General features: G+C 41.8%; 1 protein-coding gene across 15 annotated transcripts in view; it reads right to left on the bottom strand.

Annotated features, from left to right (window-relative positions):
- MAST4 (microtubule associated serine/threonine kinase family member 4) overlaps positions 1–15,705 on the bottom strand; it is a 568,209-nt gene that overhangs the window by 183,298 nt on the left and 369,206 nt on the right. For 7 of the 15 annotated variants that reach the window (XM_067730872.1, XM_067730855.1, XM_067730861.1 and 4 more), the window contains one exon: positions 15,191–15,271. The exons of the other annotated variants lie outside the window; for them this stretch is intronic. In XM_067730872.1, the coding sequence (XP_067586973.1) occupies positions 15,191–15,271 (81 nt within the window). The remainder of the gene's footprint in view (positions 1–15,190; positions 15,272–15,705) is intronic. 15 annotated transcript variants of the gene reach the window in all.

Here is a 15,705-nt window from a genome sequence, read left to right as displayed (position 1 = left end):
CTATGCTTCTCCAGTGCAGAAATCTTACTAAAGTTCCATTTTCCCAGTTAAAAACCTCAGACATGCCCCACATTGAGAAAAATAAAACCTAGGTCTCGTAGACTGCCATGTGAGACACTCTACAGTCTGTGCCCAACCTTTCTTTTCCATGAAATTCCTTCTATCCACACTCTAGGTAACTCAAGCTCAAAGACAAGCTGGCTTATTCCCCATTCCTGATCACATCTCCATCATCCCTTTCCCTCCTATTCCTGGCTCATCCCTGATGACCTTCTCTCCTTTCACTTACTTTGCTCCTCTTTGACTTTCTTGGTGCGGTTCAAACCCTGCTCCTGAATTCCTAAATCCTCTGGCTGTACCACTTATGTGACCTTCGTAACATAACCCTTTACATTTACAGGTGTCTAGGCTGAACTAAGTTGTTACTCAAAACCAAAATAAGTTCCGAGAAAATCAGAACACCTCTTCTTGATATCTCCCATGGCCTTAGCAGAGCAAACCAACCAGAGTTGGTTCCATTTGCTGACTGACTGATATGCTGCAACTTACAAATAATTTTAAGATGACTTCCTAAGGACTGATTTTAGAATACAGAATAAACTAGAAATGGGTGCACCTTAGGTCTCGCCTTCCTTTAATAAACCCTATTCTCATTACCATAACTCACCCAAGGGCTACCCAACCTCAGACGAAACTCTTAAGAAACTACCATTTTTGAAGGGAAGAGGAGAACAGCTAAGTTCATTTTATGTAAAATAAATGGAAAAACTATTTGATTTTAATACTGTGTTACACTGATTACAGTAACTGCAAAGTATATCCTCTCTCATGTTCATTCATAACCACACTTACAAACGTGTACGTATCATATAATAACATAGTGTCTCAGAATAAGCAAGCAATAAAAATGTGTGTGCGTTTACAGGAACCTACACAATGGATTCTATAGTGAAAAATAAGATCCACTTAGAAGCTCCAAAGAAGCAGAGAATAGAAGTGAAAATGCCTTTGGAGACAGGACAACCATAGAGTTCAAGTGCTGAGTTCAAATCCTCTGCAGTCACTGTCATTTCACTGGAACGCACAAAATTAAGCAAACACCGACAAAACAATAAAATACATTTTCTGTCTAACTCTTTCAGTTCTGTTTTCACAAAAGAATGTAACACCAAATGGAATCTCACTTATTTCAATAGCTGTCGTAATTTATAATCTTTTTTCCTTCTGGAAAGAGACAATGCCCATTGTAAGCTGGGAGTATAACCCGATGGATCATTAAGGTGGGGGACAGTGACTCATACCCGTGAAGCTATAATGGGGGGTCTGGGAGTCCAAACACTGCCAACAGCCTGAATAAACAAAGCCACACACAGAGGCACTAGTATTTTTTTTTTCCTCAAATGTCTGTAGCTGTTGTCGTGATCAATAAATTAGAAAATATTAAATGTCCTGAAATTCACAGTCGCTTTCTGCTTCCTATCTTTTCTTAATCAAGAGATACGTTCAATCAAGGGATTGTATGGGATGTTCTACAAAAAGCCTGACATTAAAAAGGATCCCCAGAGCAATAAAGGTGAGACCATCTATACCAGATCCCTGATGCTGATCCCGTAAGTCATCCAATGCCACACAGATCTAGGGCTTTTCAAGCTCTCTGGCTGCTGCTGGGCTCTGTGCAAAGTCTACAGAAGTCAGCTCCTTTTATAACTCCCATCATGATAGGAGACTATAGCTGCAAATGAGTTGAGGATGGTGGTCAGTGGCTACTGAAAGAATAAAGAGGATGCTCATGTATCCATACTCTATTTTTCTCACACTGAGCTAAACAGAAAGCCCATACAATCGAGGTTCCTAGGTAGCGCTCTAAGGTAACAGGTAAAGGATGGATAAACCGAAACACATTATAATCATCACACAAAATATCTGGATCTACGCTGTGGGGATGCTAACCGTTCAGATCCCCCCCCTGGATGCCACGGTCTAGGGACTCCCCGCCTGGTTCCTGAGCGAGCCCGCAGGATCCTCTTCATTAAGCATGTGGCTTTGTTCTCCTACTGTCTCTGTGCAGGGAGTAGCATGGGATTATCATCGCCCTATTATTGTTATCACACTTCAGTCAAGCTGTTTCCTTGTTTGCTTCCCATACACAGCTGAAAGCTCCCTGAGGGGAGGGATGGAATCCCATTTATTGTCCTCTTCTCCCCGACCGCACCTGGCTCTCAGAAGCAAAATGACTGCTGAATGAATGAAGGCGCATAAGGCCCCATCATCGGGGTTAAGTAGCAGAAGCAGCAGTGCAGGCCAAGATTCCTAGGGCACAGATCCGTAGCAGGGCGTCCAACAGGAGAACTTCAATGCACGCCAGGGAGAAAAAGCGAGCCAAAGCAAGCACTTTGCAGTGGGCTGGAACTGCAGATCCTTCTGTGGCTTTTATCTGGAGCCTTGTGCAGGCTTACCCAGATCCCATCGCCTGTAACATGTCAGGAAGCCACCACATACATGAAAACGGAAGAGGGAAAGATCCATGAGATGGGACTAAAATGCGCCGTCAACCAGACAGCAAGGGATTCTCTCCTCCACGCAAATACAAACACGCAGACACACATGCTCAAAGGCATCCACAGCCTGGAGGGCTAAAACAGCACTGGAAAGAGGGAATAAGTCCCCTGGGCTGTGGGACATAGGCTGCTCATCTTCCGACTCTTTAAGAATCTTTACCCTTTAAGGATGCCTTTGGGGTTGCACCTCTCTCACATCTGTCCCCGATCTCTCTGGCCACGGTGGTCTGTCTCTTTTATGAACTCTCTTTCCGAGCAGTCTGTGTTGTTCGCTGGTCATTAAGTGAGGGGGGTGCCAGAGTGAAAGGAGCCCTGGACCAAGAATCAGAAAAGCCGGTTCGAGTTACATGACTCCCTCAGCCCCTGGTCCTTCTTCAGTGAAACGTAGATAGAGGGCTCCGATACATGGCTCTCACAGGGTCATTTGAGGGTGAGAGAATATACAGTTTACCATGATATTTGGTTTCTATGGCTGCAGTAACATTACCATAGACTTGGTAGTTTTAAACAATGGAAATGTATTCTCTCATAGTTTGGAGGACAAAAGTCCAAACTCAGTACCAATAGGCCCAAGTCAAGGTATTAGCAGGCCATGCTCCCTTGGGAGGCACCAGGGGAGAGTGTGTTCCTTGCCTCTTCCAGCTTCTCGGGGAGTCAAATCTCCCTCTGCCTCTGTCTTAGGACACTTGGGTTTGGAGTTATGACCCACAGGACAATCCAGCATAACCTCTTCATCTCAAAATCCTTAAATGAATCACAACTGCAAGGGCTCTTTTTCCAGATAAGATAATATTTACTGGTTCCAGGGATTAGGATATCTGTGGGGGTCACCATTCAGGTCACTCCACCTGTCAACTACATTAAATGTTAAAGTACAATTCTTGCCCCGTATTCTTTTCTTAATTCTCATCATCAAAGCTAGGACAGAAGTTCTGTGAGGATAAGAACAACTCATACTTTGCAAGTCCCATGAAGGTTTTTAAGGTATTATTTGTTCATATAGAAAATAAAGCCCTTATTCTACTTAATGTTTAGTTCCCAGCATTAGATCCCATGTAAAAATTCTAACACAGTGTCAAGTGTCTCATTTTTTTTTCTAAAATAGCCAGACCTTCTGTTCAGAGAAGCTGGGGAAAAAGGAATTGCATTGTAGATGCTTCCACTGTTACCGCCAAGTGCCTTGCATTGAGTGTCATTTGTGATGCGCTGTTAGTGAAAATCGTTCTGAATTATCACCAGAATCCAAAGGCAGGAGAGCTACTAGAAGTAAAGTTGCCATAAACCCCAGACGAATGAGTGTGAACTCCACGCAGCCCGACCCATCTCAGTGTCAAGAGGAGAAAAGCAGCAGCTTCCAATCTGGAAGAGCTTGATGCAGGCTCAAGATGGGGGTAGATCCACTCACTCGTTTTTTTCAACAAATATTTGTTGAGGACGCACTACATACCAACACTAGGGACCCAGTGGTGAGCAAAATAGGCAAATTGTTGTCAATTTAAAAGTTTCGTTCTAGCTGGGTAAATTAAACAACACACAAACAAACAAATGTTATATATTGAGTGGGGATACACACCAAAGGAAACATCATGAAGCAGGATTGGGGGAGCAGGCTGGGGCTCTCCACAAGGGGGTGGGGAAGGCTGTCTGCTGCACTGACATTTAGTTCAGACATTACGTGAAGGAGAGATCAGGTGATTGGGGACCAGGAGGGACAGTGTTCCTCTAGCTGTTCCGATCAGCTAGAATAGCTTGTTGTACCAGAAAATGCACTGCTCAAAGACCAAGAGGATAATGTCAAAAGGACCCAGGAGTCAGCTTGAAAGGCTTCCCTCTGATTGATTTGGGGACAACCTGGCCAACAAAAGGAGGAATGGTGGTCACGGATCATTATACACCAAATATATGTTATCTATTTTATTCTTTAAAAAATGCATGAATTAATAATAACATTCCTAAAAACGGGGGGAGAGAAAGGAGGAAAATTTCTTCTGTAACAGAAAAACACCAGCTAATAACAGAATTAGAAAACTGTCATTTGACAAACAGCAATATAATAACTGAGTCAAGCAAGGTCACTGATGAATGTAAAAACCATTGGGTAAAATTCTGTTGAGAAAAGCATAGTCATGTGAACTCAAAATGCTGCTCCAGAGATTACTTAATAAAGCAAAAGGCATAAAACCACAAGGGAAAGGTCTGGCAGGCACCAGATTTTGGGCTTCGTAATATGATGCTATGGGTAAGACATCTTCACCTGATCTTTTCAAGTATGTTTAACCTGAATCTAATGATGAAGAAACCATCAGATAAACTGAGACTGTGGGACAGTCAACAAAATAGTTGTCCTGTATTCTTGAAAAATGTCAATATTATGAAAAGATTAAAAAAAAAAACCCTAAAAGTGTTCTAAATTAAAGAGATATGACAACTAAATGGAATATATAATCTTTTTTTTTTTTTTTTTTTTGCTTGTGGTACGCGGGCCTCTCACCGTTGTGGCCTCTCCCGTTGCGGAGCACAGGCTCCGGACGCACAGGCTCAGCAGCCATGGCTCACGGGCCTAGCTGCTCTGCAGCATGTGGGATCTTCCCAGACCAGGGCACGAACCCGTGTCCCCTGCATCGGCAGGCGGACTCTCAACCACTGCGCCACCAGGGAAGCCCCTAAAGAAATACAACTCTAAAGAACTTTTAAGGGGATAATTGGAGAAATTTGATATGGACTGCATATCAGATAATATTGTAATCATTTTCAATTTGAGAGTATAATAATGATATAATGTTTTGATTTGCATTTCTCTAATGATTAGTGATGGTGCTTTGTAACCACCTAGAGGGATGGGATAGGGAGGGTGGGAGGGAGACGCAAGAAGGAGGAGATATGGGGATATATGTATATGTATAGCTGATTCACTTTGTTATAAAGCAGAAACTAACACACCAGTGTAAAGCAATTATACTCCAATAAAGATGTTAAAAAATAATGATATAATGATATTATGGTTATTAAGGAGAATGTAATTGCTCTCAGGAGATAAATATTGGAGTATTTAGGGGTGAAATGTCTGAATGTCTGCAAATTACTCTCAAATGGTTCAGCAAAAACAAACAAACCAACAAACAAAACCCCATTTCTTTTAATATATATATGGGCTAAAAGGGAAGGAGGCAGGAAGATAAAGCAAATGTGGCAAGTGTTAACTGATGAATCAAGGTGAACATGGGTGTTGACTGTACCATTCTTCCAACTTTTCTCATAGGTTTGGAATTTTTTCAAAAGGGTAGGGGAGAAAACTCTAGGAACAGGAGACAAAAAGGCCGTGACACAAACATGCTTTGGTCAAGAAAAAGCACAGTCCAATGCAGCCAGCAGGAAATGAGTGAGAGGCAGCAGGAAGTGGGTCATGGAAGATGGGAGGGCAGCCACTGGAAGGCTCTGAGCAGAGAAGTGACTGACACGACAAAGACCAATCTGACAGCTTGATGGAGAATGAACCTAGGAGGACAAAAGTTGAACTGAAGCCGGGGGGACAAGATAGGAGGCTGCTACAGAAATCCAGGGATATGACTTTTTGACTCAGAACTTAAGATTGAGCCAAGTTCCTATTTTACACAAAGAGGAAAAGAAAAACAATTCCAATACCATTTTAGGAAAATAAATGTGCTCTCACTTTGGAGTATCCCCATATTGTTTTACTAACTGGACCCAGTAATAGTTCACATTGAATAGTAACAGTTCATATTGTCATGGAAAAAGTAGTAGAACAGCTTAAGAATCCATGAAATTGAGCTCATCTCCTTTTCACCTGGGATCATGAGTACAGCTGTCCCATTTTCATAATATCACATCATTGTCATGTTCCATTAGCATATGCAACATCCTCGATACAAAGGTCAGGTTTTGCAGTTCATTTTGAATGCTGGGTTTCTAAGAACAATATGAAGATAATAATAATAAAACAGAATGCTCAGGTTGGAACTTTTCACAAACATTATCTAATTAATTCTTATAACACCTTCAAGAGGTATTATTATCCCCATTTACTGCTGGAGAAACTTGAGAAATTTTTTTTTAATTCTGCATTTGTATCACTCCTCTTACTGAGACACCTCTGAGCTTCACATTGTCATCACCATCTTTTGCTTTCAGAGAAGATCACAACTTAATTCTCTTATCAACAGGGTGGGTGTTAATGGTTGTAGCCACATTTTAAGAGTAGGAAATAAGTTTTGAAAAATGACGTGAAATGTCTTTTTCCTAGTCTCAAAGCAATGCAGTAACAAAATGGAACATACAGCAGCACACCCCCATACAAACACACACACACACACACACACACACACACACACACACACAGCAAAGTACTTTTTTCATTTGTCCCAAGATGATCTAGTAATTGAAAGATAACTGCTATAATTTCAATGTATTCTAAAACCAAAATTCAAAATTTAGTTAAGTAAAGAAGTCACAGTATTTGGTCCAGGAAAACTATGTAATAACGAATACTCCTGAGTGATGAAGGGCCAAATGAGTCTCTAATGGTGGGTGGTACAAAGGAAGTTTCCAGGCTCCTTGTACTTGGGGTGGGGCTAAAGAGGTACATCTCCTAATAGGGCTCAAAGGGTCTGAGACCATCACAGCAATGGTGAGAGACCGTCTCCCCAGGACAGAAGCAGGCCAGCCCTGGCTGAGGGAACTGGGCAGAGACTGCTCAGGATAGAGCAGCAGTAGATATCAGTGCCTTGGGGGCCCATGGCCTGATTTCCAAATGAAATCAATTTAACCTTCATTGCATCACTTAAGCTCTGTCTAAAATAAAACTTTTTAAAAAAGAGAAATATAGGGCACCACAATTCAAAACACGCTCCCCAGTCCCATAACCACACTCTCAACAGAGGACTGAAAAATTTACTTGTATGGTGAACCAAGCAGATGAACTCCAGTCAGAGTAACAAAATCACCTTCCCTGTAAATAGCATATTCTACTTGGAATGCAAATTTAAAATGACTGCAAACTGGAATGCGTTCAAGTAAAGTGTAGACAGCGCAACCTTATGCTGTAGAATAAAAGTGAGGGCTCTTCCCCCAGAGGCCTGAGTTTGAACCAGATCAAGCCTCTTTCTAGACATTGGCAAGTGGGTACATTTTATTGTTCAAACACGGAGGGCTTGAAGGTGAAAGGGGACACTTTTGATAATCACACTGGGCTAGGAGGCATCAACTGAACTGAACCTGAGCAAACAGAGATGTGTGGTCACTACAGATAAGTCTGTTTCTCTGGGCCTCAGTTTTCACATCTGTCATATGTGAAATCGTCTTCCTGGACTCACAGGCCCGGTGTGAGGACTATAGGAGTTAATGTATGGGAAACACTAAGAACAGCACCGGGCAGGTAGCAGAAACCAAGGCCCCTGAAAGGCTCTCAGGGCCTGGCCATGGAGGCACCTACACCTGCAGAAGCGAAGGCTTTGAAAGGACTAACGTGTGCCAGGGACCCGGTGGGATGTGAAAGCTCTGTTTGCCATCTGACCTCACAAAACCTCATCCCCTAGGCTTGATAACTTTATAACAGGCAAGTTTGTATTATCAGTTCAGAAAATAATAAATTCCAGAAAAAAAAATCAAAGGAAAGCACCTAAACGTCTTCTGCAATAAGTTTATTATATTCACCCTTCCCCGTTCCTGCACATCAGTCTACTCCCTGCCCCCTCACCTATTTCCCCACTTGGAGTACCACAGATGCATCATCTCATCCTCCCTTCTTTGGATTCTTCCAAGAAACAGAAGCCCCCAGCTGGTGGCACCTGCAGCAACCATGGTAGCCGAGAGGAACACTAACTGGCCTGTCCATGCCTCCCCCGTCACCCCTCCAGTGACACCCGAGGCCCCAGTTTTCCCACCTGTGCCCAGCCCACGCCCACAGGACCAGCAAAGTGTTCACAGTTGTGCTCATCTCTGCTTTGCAGAGCCATTCCATGGAGTGCCTACACGAAACAGACCCGGTCCTACACAACAATTCAAAAATAAAACTCACGGATGCACAAGGCAGTTCATTAAACCATCACATTCACAAAAGCACCGGAACTGGTGTCTGTAGACTATGAAAAAATTGCCATCTGGTACCAGCTTCTTCAGATTTTTTTCAATACTCTTCACAAAGTGAAGTGGAGAAAACAGAGAATAAAAAAGACAAATGGTCCTGCTCATCCTACAAAGTCAATGAAACTAAAAGGGTTTAGCAGTCAGTTGGCTTTCCCGCACTTACAGGAGTCCCATGAAAAGGAGACGCAAATAAGTTCATTTGTATCCTTTTTTATATTTCACAAATAAGTTATATACGATATTTGTCTTTCTCTGTCTGGCTTACTTCACTTAGCGTGATAGTCTCTAGGTCCATCCATGTTGCTGCAAATAGCATTATTTCATTAATTTTTATGGCTGAGTAATATTCCATTGTATATATGTACCACATCTTCTTTATCCATTCCTCTGTAGATGGACACTTAGGTTGCTTCCATGTCCTGGCTATTGTAAATAGTGCTACTATCACATTGGGGTGCATGCGTCTTTTCAAATTATGTTTTTCTCCAGATATATGCCCAGGAGTGGGATTGCTGGGTCATATGGTAGCTCTATTTTTAGTTTTTTAAGGAACCTCCATACTGTTCTTCATAGTGGCTGCACCAATTTACGTTCCCACCAACAGTGCAGGAGGGTTCCCTTTTCTCCACAGACATAGAAAACAAACTTATGGTTACCAAAGGGGAGCAGTGGAGAGGGATAAATTAGGAATCTGGGATTAAAGTATGCATCCTACTATATATAAAATAGATAATCAACAAGGACCTACTGTATAGCACAGGGAACTATATACTCAATATCTTGTAATAATCTATAACAGAGGAGACAGTAAAAAAAGAATATATATATATATATATAAAAAACTGAATCATTTAACTGTACACCTGAAACTAACACAACATTGTAAACCAACTATATTTCAACAAAAATTTAAAAAAAGAAGACGTTAAAAAAAAGGAGGTACAAAGTCACAGCATATTGCCATGTATTTGGTAAATGCTTATTACATCTGCCCCTCACCATGGCAACAAGTGGAGTGAGGGGGATTCAGACAGCTGTGGACACCCAGTAACCTTTCTAGCAGCAGCAGGACAAATGGACAAGCTCTTGGCAAAAATTGGACTAGGTGACCATCATCCCCAATGCCCTCCCCTCTGCTAAAGTATCCTCTACCTGTCCTTCCTGCCGACTTTAGGACCACCACAGGTCCCATTCTTGCTAATAGAAATTGATCCCACTAAATGCCTATAAGCTATTATTCTTATTCTTGGGCAAGGTAGGTGAAGACAGTGAAAGTCCATGAAGTTCATGACTTGCCCAAGGTCTCAAAGCTTGTATGTGCTGGGGGCAGGGATCAAGATTCAGGCACCATACTGCTAGGACTTTGAGGTCCCATAACTCAACTCCTCCAGGGCCGGTCAGGTAACAGGAATGAAAGGAGCCAGCCAGGTGGGGTCTGCAGTACACTGGGGAACAGGAGCCCCATAGAAAAAGGGCAGCAGTGGCCCAGCTCTAGGCAAGACTAGAATCACACCATGAGAGAATACAGACTCACGGAAGGGCTTCTGTTTTTACAAAGCAGCCCCCGAAGTCCCCAATTAAAACTCTCTTGCTGCTTCAAAGCACCTTCAACGACAATAGTTAATTGATTTTATGAAGTCTCTGCTATATACCAAGTGCTGTTATAGGTGTCATGGAGATGGAAGTAGCAAAATAGACAGGACTTCATTCCGTGGGGCTTACATTGAACTCTCTTTCATTAGAGACTTAGCCTCTTCGGCATGTCATCTGCCGTGACTTTGAGATTACTTTCTCTGCCCCTCACCATAGCCAGGTACAGTTGCTAATATACTCTGAGGTTTACCTTTCTATAATAATGCCTTTCTACTCTCTCCTTGAACTTTTATTTATAATTGATACCTGGTCAGTTTTCACATTTGGAAGGTTATAATTTAATATTTATGGCAGCATCAAAATGCATGCCCTACCTCTCAAGGTGTCAGCACCAACCCCAAAGCATACGTCCTCTGTAAGAGTGTGCCATGCTGTGAGCACAGGTAAAACCATCAGACCAGGCTGGAGTCCCAGGGAGTCCCATTCATTCCATCCACACACACTTATGAAGCCTCCACTATGTGTGTCAGGCACTATTTTAGGCTTTGTGGATACATCTGTGAAAAAAAAAAAAAATCCTTGTCCTCGTGAAGTTTATGGCACAATGGTAATAGTCTTCTCTGAACCTAGTACTGAATCCTACCAGCTGTGTGGTGTGTGTGATTTTAGTCCCAGCTGAAACAGGGAGATGGGGATTTGGGAGGGGAAAGGAGAAGAAATGGAATAGCCACTCCACTGCTACCTCTGGCCTAGCTGTGTGTCCACCATCTCGAGACTCCAGAAACCAAATGGGGAACAATAGGATGGATTAAGTAAAAGAGAAGGAGTGCAGGAAGTGCAGCAGATGCTCTCATGGTTGCCAGCCACTCAGAAGTTGGGGCATGTGATGAAAATGCAAAAGAACATTGCTGTATCAACAGCAATGTGGTCCCTGAGGAACGGTAGCCAGCCTCCAGCTACTTACTGGTCCCTACTGAGGGCGAGGCCTGCCAGGTGCCAAGAAAGATCCTGAGAATGTAAAATGAGAGAGTTTCCTTTGGAATTTTGCTACCTAATAATCACAGTCCAGACTATGAGCTGGCCTGGATCACATCCACATTACTCATGAAGCACTGATGTCATCATTGTATGAAACAGCCACTAAATGGAAGTAAATGTATTAAGTACTGGGGATTGTGGAAATTCTGAGTGGCTATCGTTGCCTCAGAAGGGAGAAAGGGAAGGCATATATAAATTCCACTCAAGGTTTTTAGGATGTTTTCTATCACATTGATATGGATAAACGGATATTCGGGCCATGTTTGTTTTTTTTTTAAGCTTGTGGACAAACTGTGTTTTGCCTTTCTTTCTCCAGCCCTGCCGCAAGACAAGAATGTCACAATTTCAGGATGAAAGGGCATTTGGGAATAATGTGGTTGAATTCTCTGTTCTACAACTTTCCAGGTAAATGGGAACTTGGCCTTCCTGGGAGATTTCCAGTGGTGTGAAACTGATGGTCTGATGATCCGGCCCATTCTACACTCTGAAAGCTTTCTTAGAAAATTCTTCCCCTCATACGCAGCCAACATGTGCCTTGCTGTAGCCCCTGTAGCCCCCCTGTAGCAGTGTAAGGTTACACTCCTGAGACATACTCAACTAAATTTACATTTCATTTAGCAGCTGAGCTGCCCCAGAAGCTACAGATCTCTCATTTCAGGGCAACTCTCAGGAAGCCCATGGAGACAGAGGGTAGGAGGGTAACTCCCATCCCAGCACAGCCTGCCTCCAGGGCTTCACCATGAAAGGAACAGAATATTCCACTGCCGCATTTAGAAACTCTGTGTGTCAGCACCTCAAAAGGGCACAGACACTGTCAATGCTCACCACCATCACTCTCCCCGGACCTTCAACCCCCATTCATAAAAAAGGAGCAAGAAGAAATCTGATCCATCACAATCAATGGAAGAAAAAAAATTCTATGCAGGGATGCAATAAATGCTTTTCTGTGGTAATAGCATGAACCTATTTGGAATCTCTACCATGCACTTTAGACCATCATCTGGGGGCACACTGTTGGAGACACCCAACTCCAGGCGGCCAACCAGCCATCTCTCTACCTAGAGATGTCTCAGTGTGGTCAAGACCAAACTCATCATTTCTATAATTTTCCTCCCTCTCCAATTCTCTCTCTTGGGTTCTGCTCAGTTAATGCTAGAAATCGGAGTGTCAATCATTCATTCAAAACTATCCACTGAACACCTATCGTGTGCACCTTTCTTTCAACCTCTGTAACAAAGATTGTTATCTATTTACCAAACTCATTTCGTCTGTTTTCTGGACACAGGGAAGCTGCATTTTCCAGCCTTCCTTGTCCTTAGGTGTAGTAGAATACGAAATTCTAGGCAGTGGAATGGGAGTGAAAGTAATGCATGCCACTCTCAGGTCTGGCAATGCACCATCTCTCGTGCTCTTTCCCTTTTCCACCAGCTGCAATGATGGCCAGGGCAACCTTAAAGGCCATGTGTTGAAGACCCCCCTACCCCAGATCCCTGAATGACTGTGTGGAGTGGATCCTCTTCTCCACACTCTTGTGCTGTGAGTGAGAAATACAATTCCATTGTATCTGAGCCAACTGTACGGGGGCTGATTTGTAAGCAGCGCTGTAATCAATACATCTTCTATTTCCAATTCACTCATTCATTCATTCTTTAATAAACATTTTGCAAACACTTAACTACATTCCAGGCATTGAGAAAGGCACTGGGGAAATAAAAATGACTAAAGGAGGTCACAGAGTCTACATAAACTGGATAATTTAAACCCCATATAAATGATCCCATGGTAATGTGTCTGTCTTAAGTTAGTCACAGTGGAAAGATCTGAGACTTCATTTTGAATCCTAGGCTAGTTACGCCTCTTAAATATCTAAATGTGTTAGCATCTTCATCTATAAACAGGAGCAATATTCCGTCCTGCCTAGTGTCAGGTGGATTAAATTGAAAGAGATAGAAAGCTTTCTGTCAGCTATCAATTGCAATTTCTCTGCAATTTTTAATTTAATTCACTGCAATTGTCCTAATCCAGGACCTGTTATTCATGAAATATCGTACCAGCATCCTCATTGGAGTTTCTACCTAAAATCCTATCTATACCTAAAGAATAGATTGGTAAAGGTAAATTTTCCCAGTCTGAGCTTGGATCGGTCATTTCCTTTTTCAAAAAAAATCTTCCAATACTCTGGAATGCTTACAAAATGCAAGTCAAACATTTTAGCTCAGTATTCAAGGCCCTACATAGCATGGTCTCAAATTAATGTGTAAGTCCTTATCAAACTCTGTACAAGTTCATGCTTTTCTTCTACCTCACCCACCCTATCTTCTAGCCACACACACCATTTCTACAATGTGCCACACTCTCTCACCTCCTTGCCTTTGTTTTAGTCTTTGTCCGGTTTTGTTCTTTACAACCATCTCTCCCCATTGAAACCCCCATTTTTCATGGTTCAGCTCCAATATCACCAGTTCTAAAAACATCTCTCTCTCCAAAAACAGTTTTCAGAACCTCATCCTCCTCTACACTACCACATCATTTACTCTGAGTCTCTCTTCTCCATTACTGATAACACCTTTATTTCGAATAGCCTATTGTCTTTGGGAAGGAAACAGAAGAGGAAACGTGAGCATTTAATAAAGTCATGTTACACTGAAGAAAAAAGTTCAGAAGACAGTCCAATTACTTGTGGCTGGATTACCAAAAACAGACTAGCTACGAGAGTGATGGAATTCTCTGCATTGTCAGAAAACTCTTCCTATGCTTTAGGATCTATTATATTCAGGGGATGCTTTATAAAAGCTATTAGTGGAACCTTCATGTTGAAAGTCACTTTTAAAATAATAAACATAATCCCATCGGCAGAAGAGTAGAACCAAAGTTCAAAGTCGTTCGTTCATTTCCCTAGTCAATTCTTCAGATTTTGGTTCAGTCTTATTTTAGAAAAACGAGAGAAACAAATTCGTTAAATTGTCCACTGATACATAAGCCTAAAGCTTGTAAGTGAGTAATTTTAAGGAACTGGTCATGCATGGCAAGTTTTTCATTCATTTGCATATATGAAATAAAAAGTATTCATTAATTAAAAAGTCATTTAAATCACTCTTTCCATCAACTGAGAGTTTGCTTCTACTTTCTCATTTAGGATTAAAAACGGGTGAGGGGAAGCTGGATACTCTGTATTTTTTCTGATCAGATACAGGGAGACCAACTCTAAATTCACAAAAATCCTAACAGAGCGTATGTACTATACATACAATACTAACAGCATTTTCTCTTATGTACTCTTGTAACAAACTAGGCTAAAATGCAAGTATAGTTCCTTGAAGATATTTCTCTAGAGAACAGAGAAGAATGAATTTATATCAGCCTAGGAGTGAGAGGGTGGGGTATGTAACTGGAAATTCTAAAAAAGATTTTAAAATACTGATGGTTTTAGACAATTCAAGTACTTTGTCCTGTAAATAACAGGATATAAAATAATTTGTGGCAACAGATATGATACTCTAACGTGAATCAGAAAATGTTTCTTAGAAATTGTCATAAACGGTATCATTATAAAAGATGGATCAAAATTCATGAAATTCAATGCAGACCATTTCCTAAGGAAAGCCACATGTAATACACACACAGGAATCAAACAAACAACTAATCAATCACTGGACCTTAAGTGAAACATTAAGATATGCTCAATGGCGCAAGCATAGTACATTTTCTCAGTGTTCCTGTAAGTCATCAAGTAAACAGCTCAACAAGTTTCCTTACTTTATGTTAACACTAAGAAAACAGTTAAGAAAAAACTGTTTATTGCGTATTGTGATCCAAAGTGTTCAAATACTCGCGGTGTGATCCTGGGGGAAGGGAAGGGAAGACAAAGCAGCCCCCGGCAGGCACTGGAGCGCGCTTACCTCCAGAAGTGAAAAGCGAAGAGAGGACTACAGGGACTGCCTGGGCTGGATGGGGTTGGACTCAGGCTCCTTGGAGTGAGACTGAAAGTTAAAATAATGTCATTCCAAGTGGGAGAAATGATGGCAGTAAAAATAGCACAGCTCATTGAAGGGACTGTGTTCCCTTTAGGCGAGAATGATCACGGCTTGCCTATCAGTACCACTAGGTAATCATCTGATCACGTGCCCCTTTTTAGCTCTAAAACAGAGAACAAGCACAATGCTTCCTGCTGAAATTTACATTCTCAAAACTACTGCTGCCATTTTTCTTTGTGCCTTTTCTTTGTCACAGAGCAACTTGGCAGATATGTTCGGCATGTGATTGTTTGCAAAGTCAAGTCAGTGCTGTTTTTTATACTGAGTATATTCGATTTCTGATTAAGAACCCATGGTGAATCTGTAGCAGAACTCTAGGGAAGTAGTTATCAGAACAGAAATGAAAATTCAGGTTAAATACTGTAGTTTTTAAAAAGCAA

Source organism: Pseudorca crassidens, chromosome 3 (assembly GCF_039906515.1).
Source record: "Pseudorca crassidens isolate mPseCra1 chromosome 3, mPseCra1.hap1, whole genome shotgun sequence".
Taxonomy (NCBI): domain Eukaryota; kingdom Metazoa; phylum Chordata; class Mammalia; order Artiodactyla; family Delphinidae; genus Pseudorca; species Pseudorca crassidens.
This window is presented reverse-complemented; position numbering and strand designations above follow the sequence as displayed.